Source organism: Rhincodon typus, chromosome 17 (assembly GCF_021869965.1).
Source record: "Rhincodon typus isolate 14 chromosome 17, sRhiTyp1.1, whole genome shotgun sequence".
Classification (NCBI taxonomy): Eukaryota; Metazoa; Chordata; class Chondrichthyes; order Orectolobiformes; family Rhincodontidae; genus Rhincodon; species Rhincodon typus.
The window spans coordinates 36,606,736-36,622,070 of record NC_063348.1 but is presented as its reverse complement, the minus strand read 5'-3'; the positions used below and the strand labels follow the sequence as shown (position 1 = coordinate 36,622,070).

Genomic DNA, 15,335 nt, shown 5'->3' with positions numbered 1-15,335 from the left:
TTTTATAAATTGAGAAGAAAAACAACAGCTTGTGTACAGTACCCAAAACACACCATTGGTACAGTACCCAAAAATACAACTTGTACTGCATTCAAACCAGAGTCCTCATCTTTAACACCTCAAGAGATTTAACTCACTTGCAACTTTAACTTATAGACTCGAGTTGCAGATAGCTTACATTCCTGCATGTTAACATAGTCAGCTTTAAGTAACCTCTTCAGGGATTTATAGGCACTATCACTAACTCTTTCAGCCAAATCTAGTTTCACTATTTCCATTCTCAGGAGCATTGGTCTACACAAACACATTCATCGAAGCACTTCACAGGGCTGCCCAAAGTAAAACTGAAAAAAAAAAGGCCTCTCTAAGCTATGGATATTTACCTCAAGCTTAAATAAACCTCAGCTGACCTTCTGAATTGAACTTTGTTTACCTTATTCGGTCATAAACGCCCACCAGTGTGCATTAGAAAAACCCATTAATTCTACAGTAGGTCGCAATCACAGTTTTAGAAGAAATCACAATGGCTAATGAAACATTTAAAAGTTAATAATTAACTCCATCAACACAGAAAACGCATGTGTTAGTAACTCAAAAACAAGCTTATAATTAAATCTCAGTCTAAATCACAGTACCAAGCCATCATCTGAAATTCACTCCCTAAAAAGGCTTTGGAAGCAGATGCAACAATAAATTTTAAAGGGAATGGGATAAACACCTGAAAAGGAAGATTAGCAGGACAATAAGCAGCGGGGAAGAACAGGGATATTAGCCTACATTATTTCTTTATGGGTCAAGTGGGTCACTGGCCTTCCCTAAATTCTCTTGAAACTTTGATGGTGAGCGACCTTCTTGATCCAGGCGCCCCATTTGGTGCAGGTACTTCAGAAGGCTCTTAGACTTTTAATGAAGCAATTTAATGAAGCAACAACAAAATAGATACATTTCTAAATCACAGTGGAGTATGACTTGGCGGTGTTGGTGTTCCTCAACCATTTAGAAAAGCTTTTTCATTGCACAGGCATGACAAGTTCCTTCTGTGCTGCCTTGCTCTATGACCTCATATGACCCCAGATTTGCCAAATACAATGTTTGACTCAAACTTCCTGCTCCCCCCTATACAACCTACTGTGTTCTCTTCATGAAAAAAAATGCAACTCTCTATTTCCTCAACCAAGTCATGAACATACTTGATGAAAAGCTGAAACCTCAGACAGATCCTTGGGAAGTAATTGAACTTCAGGGAGTGACAGTGGGAGCTATGACAAGGGAAATACATGCCAGAAGCTGAAAATGTGGTTAGAAGCAAGCTGTCAAGACTATTATTAAAAAACCCAATGGGTCAGTAATATTGCTCAGGGAAGAACAAAATGCTCCTGCACAGTCCAGCCTTAATGCATATCACAACAGGTTTTGACATTCAGCAACCCGCTTAAGTAGCATACAAGCCAGAGCTACATTAAAACCTCTTCTAGCAGTTGACAGCAGTCACAAGCAACTAAGGATATGAAATGCGCATGATTTCAGATCATGATGCAAAGTCCAGCCTGACAACTTTTTATGTACTTCTTCATTGGTATCAGCTCAGTGAAGATCCGATTTTTCCACAGAAAAAATGTAATGGTTTACAGATGTCCTTTAGGAAAGAAATCTGCCATCCTTACCTAATCTGGTTTGCATGCAACTCCAGACCCACAGTAATGTGGTTAACTGTTAACTATCCTCTAGCTAATTAAGGATGGGTAATAAATGCTGGCATAATCAGCGAGACCAACGTGCTTTGACTGAAGAAGAAAAAAAGAATTATGGCTTGGAGAAACACTACTGACATTAGCGGTTGATCTATGACAAGCTGGTATAACTGGAAGGCTGCAGTGCACCTTAGTTTGAAAGACAGTTAGAACCACATCAGTGCAGCCCATCCTCACACACCCAAACTGGAAAAAGAAATCACAGTTGACAACTCATTTCGCTTCAAAAATGACTTGAAAGAAATGCTTGCATTTATACAACACATTTAACAACCTCAAGATATTCTAAGTGCTTTACAGCCTGCTACGTACTTTGGAAATATAGCCACTCTTGTGCAGTGGGAAACCCAACAGTTATTTTGTGAATAGCAAAGTTTCCACAAACAGCAACGCAATAAAGACCAGATAATATTTTTCAGTAATGTCAATAGAGGGATTCAGAGAATGGAACAATCTGTATTTGAACAGGCCATTAGCACATCATAATAATATCTCAAGGTGGTTTACAGGATAAATTATGAAGCAAAATCATGAATCAAATAAGGTAATATTAAGGCCAAGAGTCAAAAGCTTGCTCAAACAAGGTGATTTTGAAAAGCAGCTTAAAGGAAAAGAGGTTGAAAGGCAGAGGGATTCAGGAAGATAATTCTAAAACTGAGGGTTGATGCAGCAGTACACACAGCCATCTACAGTGCAATTTTAAATCATAGATTCTTAAGAAGCTGAAACGTGCATCTTAGACACCAGAAAGAACTTCTCTGCTCTTTGCCAAAACAGTGTTATGGCTCTTTTATTGAGGGCGCAACAAAGAGCTTATAATAACATTTCACTTTAAAGACAATGAAACACTCCTTCAAAATGGTGTGGGATTGTCAGCCTAGATTTTCAGTGCTTACACGGGACTTGAACGTCCTACCTTCTGATTGGCAAGCAAGAACTTATTGCCCTGAGCTACACATGACATTATTATTCAACAAGCAGAGACAATGGTAAAAAGTGAACATGTGCAGACAGCACACACCCAAGAAAGCAGGAATCAGTTTGTAATTTGCACAACAAGTAGTGCACAGGGTGACGATAGGTAAGTGCTTTCAGAGTTCAACAATAATTTTCTGAAGAAGGGTCTAGGCCTTCTGATGCTGCTTGGCCTGCTGTGTTCATCCAGCTCTACATCTTGTTATAACAATAAAAAACACCTGTTACAGAAACTTGAAGTGTTTACTTCTGTCTTCAACTTATTACTTGAATGATAAAATACATCCAAATCAAGCAGAGGTTGTCAGGCTTGCATGAGTCCATCTGTCTGATGCTAGATTCATTGCTACTTATCGAAATTATTCACCCATCTCTTGGGAGAAGCAAAACAAACTAAAATCAAGCTCACGAATGTCCTACCAAAAATTCCTCTTCAATTTCTCAAAGGCGAGCAAAGTAAGCCCTGGGGTGGTCCAATCCAAAGTTATTTCACATATAATTAAATACACCTAATGTCTTGTTAATGTGCCCACCCTCCCGAGGATGCTGTTCCATAGGTCCACCACACCTTTGAACAAAAGTAAAATTTAAACATGGCTAGCCTCTCTGTCAGCAGATTCTACACAAGCAATCACCTCAAACAATCAACCTGTGTAATGTCAAAAATTTTTGTGTAACTGGAGTCAATTCTAAGTGGGTACACCTGCAGTGAATTCAAACCCAAAGCAGACATTCTGTCTTTCTAGATCATAGTTCAGGACTGCCCTCCTGAGCAATTCTGCGCACTTCTTTACATCAAGCCTGAGATGGGAGACAGATATTGTCAAATACTCCACAAAAGATTTCATTAATGCCTGACATAAAGGTCGCTTTGATCCCACATTTATCAATACATCAACTAATAATGTCCAGGATCTTGTTTATTTTCACCTAAGCTGTTGAATAATGCACTTCAACATTGAATCTAATATCAGGCACCTTTAACTCACACTTGGATTACTTCTCAGAACTAATACAAAATACCCAAATCTGGGTAAGACATGTAATGGTTATTTTTTTTCTTTCACCGATGAATAAAAATATACTAGAACCTCTATTGGACTGCTTTTCTTTCTTTCAAGCGGCAATTTAAAAGCTGCAAGTATTTCCTGCAGAATCTCAACTGCCGCTCCATCAAAGGGAGTCGACTATTTTTAGTCATAAACCTGGTCTCCCTGAAGTAGCCTAATTAGCTCAATGGGTGGGACAGCAACATCTGTTTGCTGCCTTTCCATTCATATCGCGAAAACATATTACCTGAACTTAGCAGTGGTATCATAGCCTGAAAAATAAGGGACTATGATTTTGTTACAAGGACAAGGCTGACAATTTTATCAATGTCATTAGAAGAAAAAACATACGGAAGCCACTGTTTCATGTTTAAAGTCGACTGCCTCCCTCGACTCAATTAAACCTCAGCTGTTCCACTACCAACTCCCAGAACAAAACAAGTAAAACAACTCAAAATATTCCGGCACTGCTGATCTTCAATAAAAATAGTTCTCTATCTAAAATTAAACTGCACATCCATAATCTGCCATAAGTGTAACAAATTTTTTCTGACACTGGGATGATTTCTGCAGAAGCTCAGATTTGAAACTTAATAGCATTCCTTCCTGTTTTCTACAAGGCCTTTTCTTTTGCTCCCATCACTTCACTTGCACACTAGAATTACAGGGATTAACTGTTAGACAAACTGCATGAGCCAATACACTACAGACAAATCAACTGAGTTGATCTTTGCCAAGTAATGGTATAATTGCTAATCCATTGGCTCAAAGACAGGTAAGACTATCAGTGTCTAAACAAGGGTATGACTTTAAAATAAGCTCACTTACAACACCATAGAAGAGTCACACTCCATTCAATTATACCCAAAAACAAACACAACTGTGAATGAATCTCCAAGTCAGTCAGCTTCCCATGTTGATGGTTTGTCCAGTAATTGATTTAGTAACATTGATGTATTGGACATCAGTAGCAGTATTTCTGTACATACAGCAGTGACGATTTGTCCCTAACACATTAGTATTACTGGCAAGGCCAACATTTATTGCCCATCCCTAACTGCCTTCAAGACTTAAGCAGGATGCACAAATAAAATCCTAGCCTCAAAATATATTAGCAACATGACACTAACATGTGGTTCTGTCAGTCCTAATTGGGATGATAAACTTAAGTATTGAAAAAAATCAGGGAATGGCATTAAGGGGATGATCACTTACAGTTTTTGCCATAATATCACACCTTTTGATAATGGATTTTATTCTTTTAATTAAAAGTTATTATGAATACAGATAAAGCAAATTAACTGGATAAACCTCCAAGGACATTTTTCTTTATTCAGTAGTGACCTTCCATTCCTAAACCTTTTTAAAAGATCCACATGGCTGCCTTCAAAATTTCACGACAGCAGAATAGAGTGAGAAGTAACTAACTCAAGCCTGTGTGAATGTTTTCTTGCATACAAAGAGACTTCTTTTTTTTCCAAAAAACTGCTTAGATAAAAATTCAGATGTGGCAAATGACAAACCAACAAGTCTGAACCAATTTCAATCCAAAACAAGTACAGAGTTGATGCTGTGACAAGTTATTGCTCAGGGGAGTTGACGCCCTAGTGGTATTATCACTGGATCGTTCATTCAGAGACCCAAGTAATGTTCTGGGGTTCGAATCCTGCCATGGCAGATGGCAGAATTTGAATTCCGTAAGGATCAATTTCAATAAAATAAAACTCAATTAAGAGTCTAATGATGACTATGAATCCATTGCCAATTCTCAGAAAGACTGGTTCACTAATGTCCTTTAGATAATGAAACAGCCATCCTTACCTGGTCGGTTCTCTATGTGACCCCAGACCCAGAGCAATATGGTTGACACCTTACTGCACTCTAGGCAATTAAGGGTGGATAATAAATGCTGGCCTAGCCAGTGATGCTCTCTTCCAATGAATGAATTAAAAAATATTACCATTCCATATTTACTTAGAAACCTAATACCCTTCCACTACTTCTCTTGCATACTCTAATGTTATGCTGCTTAATATGTACCATATCTATTTTAGCCTACATCACTGACAGCTCTCCAGAAAATAATCAGCTTGAAGTTTTTCCTGTTTCTTGCTTTCTTCCCGACTCATATTCCTGTCCAAGAAGCCTTCCCCTGACCATAGAGTTTATTCCCAGTTGATTGATTGTTCAAACTCCCGCAAGTTGGTCCTTGCTCAGCATCTTTCACCCAGGCTCTCGTCAACATAATACAGTACTTCCGACTTCCTTCACAAATGCCCTCCACAGTCTGATCTTCAACAATCTCCTGTCTTTCCTCACAGGAAAGAGAAGTGTTGGGTCCGATTATAAGTTTGTAGTCTGGCTTTTTTGGGCTAGCACCTATCCATACAAGATTCCAGTCTCCCAACCATTATCACTGACAGAACTGTACTTATGTTATATCAGCCAATGTCCTAGGGAATTAATTCAAATTACTCTTCAACTACAGCAATCAATTGCTCAAGTTTGACAAGTTGACAACAACCAAGTACAGTTCAGTGCAGTTATCTTGATTAGAAAACAAAATCAACATCTTAGGGATTACTAGCAACCAGGAACTAAATTGCATTAGCCATATATATTCTGTGACTACAAAAAGCAGGTCAGAGGCTAAGAATCCTGCAGCAAATCGCTCACGTCCTGCCTCTCCAAAGCCTGTCCACCATCCACAAAGCACATTTCAATAGTTGATGGAATACCCTCCACCTCCCTGGATGTGTGCAGCTGCACTGTAATGTATTGGTTGTTGCTGAAGCATATTCCGTCCTTCTCAGAGCCATCCTAACCATATGGTCGAGCTTGAGAGGGTCAAAACTTGGAGCGGCAGGTTTTGTATGCTTGCCAGATGTGCCGATGTTACATTACAGTGCTTCAACAAATCCATCTCAAATTTATCCTGAAGCTACCCATTAAAATTTGAAAAGATCAAGCAGGAGGAACGTGCAAGTTATAAATTTAAGATTAGTACACCAACACTACGTCACACACAAGATAAATGCAAAAGGTTAAATAGCATTAACCATGCCATTAAAGCCCAAGTTATGTGAACTCCCAAAACACATCCGATGCAAAGACTATTCTCCACTGAGCTCTTCTTACCGGGGTTTGTGACCAGTCAGCCTGAGAATAGCATCATAAAACAACGCAGGTACTGTATGACTGACAGTAATCCAATACTGGTGCAAAATAGGATTGGACCGAAGGTTTACATTTGGGCGTCTCAGTGCCCGTTCTAAAGGATTCATCTTGAAGGACATATTTACATAATACTCTGCAGAGAAAATAAGTATTACTGTTGTTTTGAACAAAGTGTACCAGACACTCATGGGACAGTGAAACATTAAAAGGAAAAGTCCAGGCTTCAAAGTTAAGTTACAAACGCATTCCCACCATTTTGTCTACAAATCAGTTTCACAGTGCACATTTTCCATTCAGCCATGAGCTGCATAGATTAGCTGCCATCATTATAATTCTGCCTAAAATTAGAATAAATGGGAAATGTTAAAAAGTCTTTTGGTTTATTACTCAAAACAAGAATTTGCGTTCAACTTGGAAGGTAGCATTCTTGGCATTTGTGACTACTGTTAAGACGACTGGTCAGAATCCAGATTTTTAGCTTGTTTTCCAAAAAGTATATTTTAGAACAGGGAGGATACAGCCAAAAGTTACTGCAAATGTAAATTAAATGCCTTGTCTAAAGTGTCAAAGAAAGTTCCATCAGACTGGGCTGTGATCTCTTGTGACTAAAAACATGAGGAGCTGACAACTCTCTGCTCAACAGAAAGTCATCCCCTTACAGGCTATGTCTGAAATTTCAGGCACAATGTGTGTTTTCCCCTTTGAAGAATACACAAAGACAGGGGTTAAAAGCAGCTTCAACTCTGCTGGAGTGGACTAGTGGGATTGAATGCCTTCATGTGTACCAGCCTAGGATCAAGCGTGTTACACAGGCCACAGTCAATGATCTCCCAGAGCTAACCTTGTTGCAGGTAAAGACTCTCTCTCATTTCAAGTGCTGCAAACCAATTTAAAAAAAGGAATCAGGACGATGAGACTTTTATCTGCCTACAAATCCAAGAATATTAAGAATCGACTGTTCAACTCCCAATGTCAATACTACCAGTAACCTTCATTGCAATGATCACCACATTAAACTATCTGTTCTTAAGAAACAATTCAGAGAGTGATCTGTGTGATATACTTACAATTATATCTTTTTGAACTCATGTTTTACTTACGTAAACTTGTTGCTTTAGTATTTTCTCACTTTTTGTTAATTCAAGAATGCCTGGTTGAATTGGCTCCATTAAAAACATTTCATTTGGGTTAGGAAGAAAAAGTTACCAACAAGGAAGGCAACCTTTCTACAATCAGAGATAACACACGATGGAGCTGGACTACCACAGCAGGCCAGGCAGCATCAGAGGAGCAGGAAAGTTGACATTTCGGGTCACGACCCTTCTTTCTGAAGAAGGGTTCTGACCCAAAACGTCAACTTTCCTGATCCTCTGATGCTGCCTGGCCTGCTGTGCTCCTCCACCTCCAGTGTGTTATCTCTGACTCCCGCTTCAGCAGTTCTTACTATCTCTTTCTACAATCAACCTTGTTGCAACCAAGCTGGGGCAGTGGGGTGGGGGATGGAGTCAATAAAGTAGCAAAGCCAGTTCGCTCCTTCTCTGACAGAAGCTGAACAGTTTGGGGTACCCCACTTGGGATGATAATGAATTGGCAAACTTTACCTGGGGTCTGGTCAAAACATGATCTTGTGCACTGGAAAGGTTAAATTCAATCTGAAAACAGTCGATTCCTCTACGCTCTTTCACAGGGCATTAGGATGAATTGGCATTGAAGAACAATTTATTTACCAAAGCTATTTTCTTGTCCCCGACACCCACTAATATTGAAATTTGACAAAGCAACATCATACTAAGGTGTATGAAATACATGTGTTATTCAACCTGAAGAGTTTGTTGAAATATATTAGCAATTCCTAAACACTTCTAAGTTCCAATGATTTCAACAGTACCTAGTGTTAGAAAATTTGGGCATCATTATATTATCCATCCAGGAATTAGACACTTGCAGACATCCAATCAGTGTATACAGATGCTAAAATTAGATGGCCTCACCGCGAAGAATCTTTGCAAGCAAATAACTGGATAGAAAGTGTAGTTCGAGGCTTTTCTAAAGTTGAACCAAAAGATGAGCTTTTTCAGAAAATATACATTGCTTCAGTTAATGATACAGCACAGGGAAAAGCTAGCCACCATTACCTTGGTTTTCTTCCAGTAAGCCTGAGGTAGACATCATACAGGAATGCTGGGGCCTTATGGCTTACAGCAATCCAGTAGTGATAGATCAAGTGATTGGAGGTTAGATTTACATTGGGCCGTCTGAAAGCCTGTTCGAGAGGATTCCTCTTGAAAGTAGATGTTACATGGTACTCTGGGAAAGAAAAGTTGCATGGTAGTATAATATTTTTTCATAATTGCTAAAACCTCTATTGAGGCCATAGATTTATGGCTACAAAAGAATCATGATATCCACTGCATAACTTTTTTAATCATCACAAAGTGGCACTACTGTCAAAATGTGATTTTACTGGGAAACAAATTTACTGCAGCTATTCAAGAACAAGTTCATATTTGTATTCTAATCTAACTTCTGATCAATTTAATTGTTATTTCTCCCATTGTTGTGTAAGGAAGAGTTTTAAAATGTGAATAAACAGATAGAAAGTGCAAGTTACTTGGCTCTGGTTGTACCACCATTTGATTTAGGTTCAGTTGGAAAAATAAAACATAGTCCAGACAGAAAAAAGATTTAGTCTTCAAAAGGAATACCTGAACTGAATTTTTTCCTTAAAGCCTCGCCAAATTGACCATCCAAAACAGGCCCAACGCCATAGGAAATAAAGCAAGATGTTTGTTCACCAACCAGACATCCAAAACATAACTGGTTTTGAACATGCAATTCTAACTACTGCAGAATGATGAAACAAAATACACTAAACTGTAGCAGTGGAATATGCAAACCATATAAATGAACGCAGATGGATTTCCAAATTGGCGTTACACATATATGCTCCAGCAGAATAAAGTCCTGATATATTGTGTTTTATTCATTCATTATTTATATGGAGATATGTTAGCCCGTGCTTACATTACTGAACCAGTAATCCAGTAGCCTGTACTAACGATGGAGACACCTGAATCCAAGTTCCACCACGGGAGTAGTATTTAAATCCAGTTCATAAATAAATTTGGGATTAAAAGCTCGTATCAGTAATAATAACCATGAAACCATCAGGTGGTTGTAAAAACCCATCTGGGTTCACAAATGGCCTTATAGCAAGGTAATCTGCAGTCTTTACCAGGTCTGGTTTTTGTATGGCCCAGATCAACTTTCAAGATGTTTGACTTTTAACTATCCTCAAACAGCCTCACAATCCACTCACCTGCATAGTAATGGGCAATAAACACCAGCCTTGTGGGCAATAACCATATCCAAAGATTAGAAAAAAATTATGTGACGTAGGTATTGCTAGCAAGGTCAACATTTATTGCACATCCCTAATTGCTCAAGTTAGTGGTGGTGAGTTGCCTTCTTTAATCCCTGCTATCTATGTACTTCTAAAGTGCCGTTGGGAGTGCGTTCTAGGATTTTAACCTAGAAACAATGAAGGAATAGCAAGTTAAAACTTGAAGGTGCCCATGTATCCTTTCAGATCTAGTAGTTGCAGATTTGGGCAGTGCTATTGAAGGAGACTTAGTAACTTGCCCTAGTGCATTTTGTAGTTGATACAAACTGCCTTAGTGGCAAACAGAGTGAATGTTTAAGGTTGCACTCATTGAAGTGAGTGGAATGGATTCCATACCAATTCTGATTGAATCCTTTGTAGATTATGAATATTCTTTGGGCGTCAGATGAATTACTAACTATCCAAATTTCAGTTTCTGAGTTTCTCCTGTAGACACAATTCCTGCTTAATAGGGTCACCAGGATGTTGATGATTTGACAATGGTCATTTCAAAATCAGCTTGGGGAAGTGACTGGACAGTGTTGTTAGAAGATGGTCACTGCTTAATACTTATTTGGCATGAATGATATTGGCCACTCCGGTCCAAGCCTGAATGATGTCCAAGTTTTGCTGCATGAAACTGCTTTGTTATCTGGGGATTTGTCAATTGTACTGAACAGAGTGCGATGAGCAAACATCCTGACTTCTGACTTTACTTTGGACAGAAGGTCATTAATGAAGCTGCTGAAAATTTCTGGGACTAAAACATTGCCCTGAGGTAGTGCTTCAGTGATATCCAGGTGTTAAAATGATTGGCATCCAATGACCAACCGTTTTCATTTATGCCAGGTACAATTACAGCCAGCAGAGAGTTTTCCGTAAATTCCACTGATTTTTATTTTGCTCTAGCTCCTTGATACTGCAGATATTCAAATGCTGCCACGTTCAGGGCAGTCACTCTCACTCATTTTGAGGAACTTGGTTCCTTTGTCCACGTTTGGACCAAGGCTGTAATGAGGTCTGGTGCTGTATAGACCTTGCAGACTCCAAACTAAGCTCTGATGACTAAGTTATTTGTCAGTGACCCTAGCTTAATATCAATTACACATTCCATTGTTTCATTGCTGACAGAGTAGAATGATGGGGCGATAACTGATTGGATTTGATACGTCCTGCATTTTGTAGACAGCGCCGCACACACACACACACACAGGAACTTTTCACATTGCCAGGAAGATACTGACAATGTAGCTGTCCTGGAACAGCTTCACTAAAGGCATAGCTAGTTCAGAAGTATAAGATGTTGCCTTTGCTACGGTATCCAGTGCACTGACTATTTCTTGAAGCCACGCAAAATGAGTCAAATGATTGAAGACTGGCTTCGAAGATGGTGGGGATCGCTGGAGAGAGCAAAGATGAATCAGCGACTTAATGTTTCTGGCTGAAGGCTGTTGCAAAAGCTTCAAAACTCTTGTTGTCATCAAACATTTGAAACCAGACTTCCTGGTCTACTGAAACAGAGTTATGACCCTCAGCTGTGACAAAACTAGCAAAGCCAATTGGCCACCATTTTAACGGCCTAACCCATTTCCCCACCATGTTTTGCAGTACTCATGGAAAATATCATGAAATACAGTGACAAAACAAAAAACAAAATATCTAATGGCACAAGGAAAATGAAAAAGTATTCTTGTTTGTTTGCGTGCATAAGTGCATGGATGTACACATTGTATAATTTTTTTACATGTAATGATGATACCAGCTGTATTGTATCCAACGGAGTCAAAAGATTGAACCTCCAAGAACAAGTAGTTTAATGGATGAACTTTTCTAAATATAGGAATACTTTCCAATTAGATATTACACTTCCAAACACAACTTGGGTTCAGGGTCCTACATCGCCTGTCTCAATCTCAAGTGCACTTTGTGCCTGTGACATGAAACCTTTGGTACACTGAAATAATTTATGCATTTTAAGTTTATAGGAAATAATTCATTTACCATATTTATATCTGAAGAAGCAAATCAGTGGCCATTTTACTTATAAGCTAACGACTGTCACTTTATTAATCAAACATCATGTTTGGACTCGAATCCTGTCAAATTTGAAGGGCAGCAGGGGAAGATCAGACAAGAGGAACATCACCTTTAAACCCATTGTACTCAGAAGTGTAGCTTTAAGGCAAGGCAATCAGGTTGGCAACAACATGGTTGACACAAATCTGTCTTGAAATTTCAAGATAAGATTTAACCTAAAAGAATAAATTTAGTAACGCAACTTTACAAATGAAATTGCCTTTGTTTGAGAGTGGAGAAAAGTAAATTTGAATTTCTTTTTTAAAAATGTTCTGCTCACTACACTAACACATACGTTAAAACATACTTTTCAACTTCACTGGATTATTTGAGTTGTAGTGGTGGCTTTCTTTTCTGTACAAGCATTGCCACACAGGCAATTAGCCAGAAAATAATTAGCCATCAATGGATCAGACTACAAACTCTATTAATCATGAAATCAAAACAGGCTTCCAAACCATGCAGGAAAACTAGCCAGGCATCCAGACAAGTACACTTGATAAGTGGCTCATACAATTTTGGTAGTGTCAATTCTCCTCTTGCCTCATCTCAGTTAAAACAGTTCATTGCTGGCACAGGCATAGCTAATTAGTAAGATACTACATTCCACTGTATTATACAAGCAATAATACCACTGAACTAAAGTTACACTGCAAATAAATCAATGGCAAAAATTTAGCATCGATGCAACAGTCTGTTAAATCATGTTTCATACCAACTTCACCCCAGTGGAAAGGATTGGTGCCACCTGTAGTACAGTTGTAAATCAAAATGTTTCTTGGTCTGAAAGATAAAATTGAAATAAAAGTAAATGCAATGTCACTGTCTGAATCTTAACAGAATTCACCTTAAATATCACAATGATTCAACTCCACAACCAACACAAAAGGTCATGTGTTGGAGGGGTGCTGATGGATTGTGTCTCAGGGATTTCCTTTTCAAACAAATTGCAGATTTTCCCATGGAACACACAAAGGATTTTACCTTGAACATCCATAACAAAAAAAAAGTAGGCAGGTACAAATACTAACTTAAAATATCATGGACTATTAACCTTTATCTTGAGACATTACATTGTATTTTTGTTTCTTTTTTCCTCTTTTCATGCTTTTCTCCCCCTTCTTCTTACATCCCATCCTTGAGCCTCGAGTTAAGTCATCGTGACCTGCCACCTCAAGAGCCTCAACGTGAAACCAGCATGGGCTCTCGACCTCAGTGCAGACTTCCAGCCTCAAGGTGAATCCAAGCACACTCCCAGCACTCCAGCCTTGAGGTGAAGTCCAGCACGGTCTAGAGTTGACGTGCCGGCGTGGTCTGGATTGGAAGGACTGTTGATTGTTGATCTGAATGTTCTATTCCTCTGTTTTTCTAATTTATTCCTATGGTTTTGTACTTTTGTATACAAGATAGCACAAAAGGCTGTAATGCTGGACTTTTTATTTCTTTATATTTGTAACTTTTTCCTAAGAATTTGTACTTAAGAATCAGTACCTAGGTACTTTTGCCATAAGTGGCAACTTGTAAACTTTTCACTGTACTGATGTGAGTACATGTGACAATAAAGCTATTTTTAATTGAGGCTGTGATTCGACATATAGAACTCTGGATAGACTTTGCCTGAAATATTGTATTCAGTTCTAGGCAGTGCACTTTGGCAAGATTGCATAGACCTTGGAGGGGATATAGCACAATTCAGCAGAAAGATATTGAGAAGAATCTATTGTTATGGAAGTCTTAACAATGTACATCAAAAAATATAGCATAATCAAATAGATAAAGTTAGCATGTTTAAGAATGCAACTGTAACATAATATGCTTGAATTTCCTGAAGACATTCCATTTTGTGCAACAGAAAAAGTTAACGTGGAAACCAAGGGCTCCTGGATTTGGGGGGGGTGCAGTAATACATCACCGTGGATGGAGGATTGCCTGACAAACAGCAAGAAAGCACAGGGTGAATGGGATGTTTTCAATTTGGGAGGTTGTGACTATCAGAGTGCTACAAGGATGAATGCTGGAGCCTCAGCTATTTACAATCTATATTAATGATTTAGATGGAGAAAGAGCAAGTAATGTATAAGCTTGCTTTAAATGACACAAAGCTAGATGCGAATGCAAACTGTTAAGAGAAAATAAAAAGGGCACTAAGCAGTAAATACAGTTTAAGTGAATGATGTGGTAGATGGAGTATGATACCAGGCAGCGTGAGATTATTTATGTTTGGTGTAAGAATAGAAAAGCCGATATCTTTTAAAAAAAACATGTTATTTATAAATGATGTTCGGAGGGACGTATAGGTACTTGGTTAACAAGAATCTGTGAACAAATTTTAAAATCAATAGTTAATCAATATACTTGTACAAGATACAAAGAAAGTTAGCATGCATTTGGGAAAGCAAATGGCATATTGGGCCTTTAGTGCAATTGGATTAGAGTATATGAATAAAGAAATCTTGCTCCAATTATACAGAGATTAGTGGAGATCACACCTGGAATACAGTTACCTATGTTGGATTCCATCTTTGATGGAAAGACACACTTGCATTGTAGGCAGTACAGTGAAGATTCATTAGATTGGTCACTGGGATGAGTGTTTTGTCATATGGTGACGGACCAAGTACACTAGGTCTATATTTGAGAGTTTAGGAGAATGGGAAATGACGTCACCAGAATATTCAAGATTCTGAAGGGGCTTGTCATGGTAAATGCAAAGACATTGGCTTCTCTGGCTAGAGAATCTAGAACAAGGGATAAAGTTTCAGAATAAGGGGCTAATCATTTAGGCCTGAGTGAAGAGAGATTTCTGCAATCAGAAGATTGTGAATCTTTGGAATTCTCTACTCGAGAGCTGTGGATGCTCCATCATTCAATTTATTTAAGGCTGAGATTGACATTTGTTGTAAGTCAGGAAATCAAGGATATGAG

The 15,335-nt window shown here is 38.6% G+C and overlaps 1 protein-coding gene across 3 annotated transcripts in view; it reads right to left on the bottom strand.

Moving 5' to 3' along the window:
* Positions 1–15,335, bottom strand: part of far1 (fatty acyl CoA reductase 1) — a 71,368-nt gene that overhangs the window by 19,945 nt on the left and 36,088 nt on the right. For all 3 annotated transcript variants that reach the window (XM_020521202.2, XM_048606849.1, XM_048606850.1), the window contains 2 exons: positions 13,126–13,193; positions 9,088–9,259 (listed from right to left, as the gene is read on the bottom strand). In XM_020521202.2, the coding sequence (XP_020376791.1) occupies positions 9,088–9,259; positions 13,126–13,193 (240 nt within the window). The remainder of the gene's footprint in view (positions 1–9,087; positions 9,260–13,125; positions 13,194–15,335) is intronic.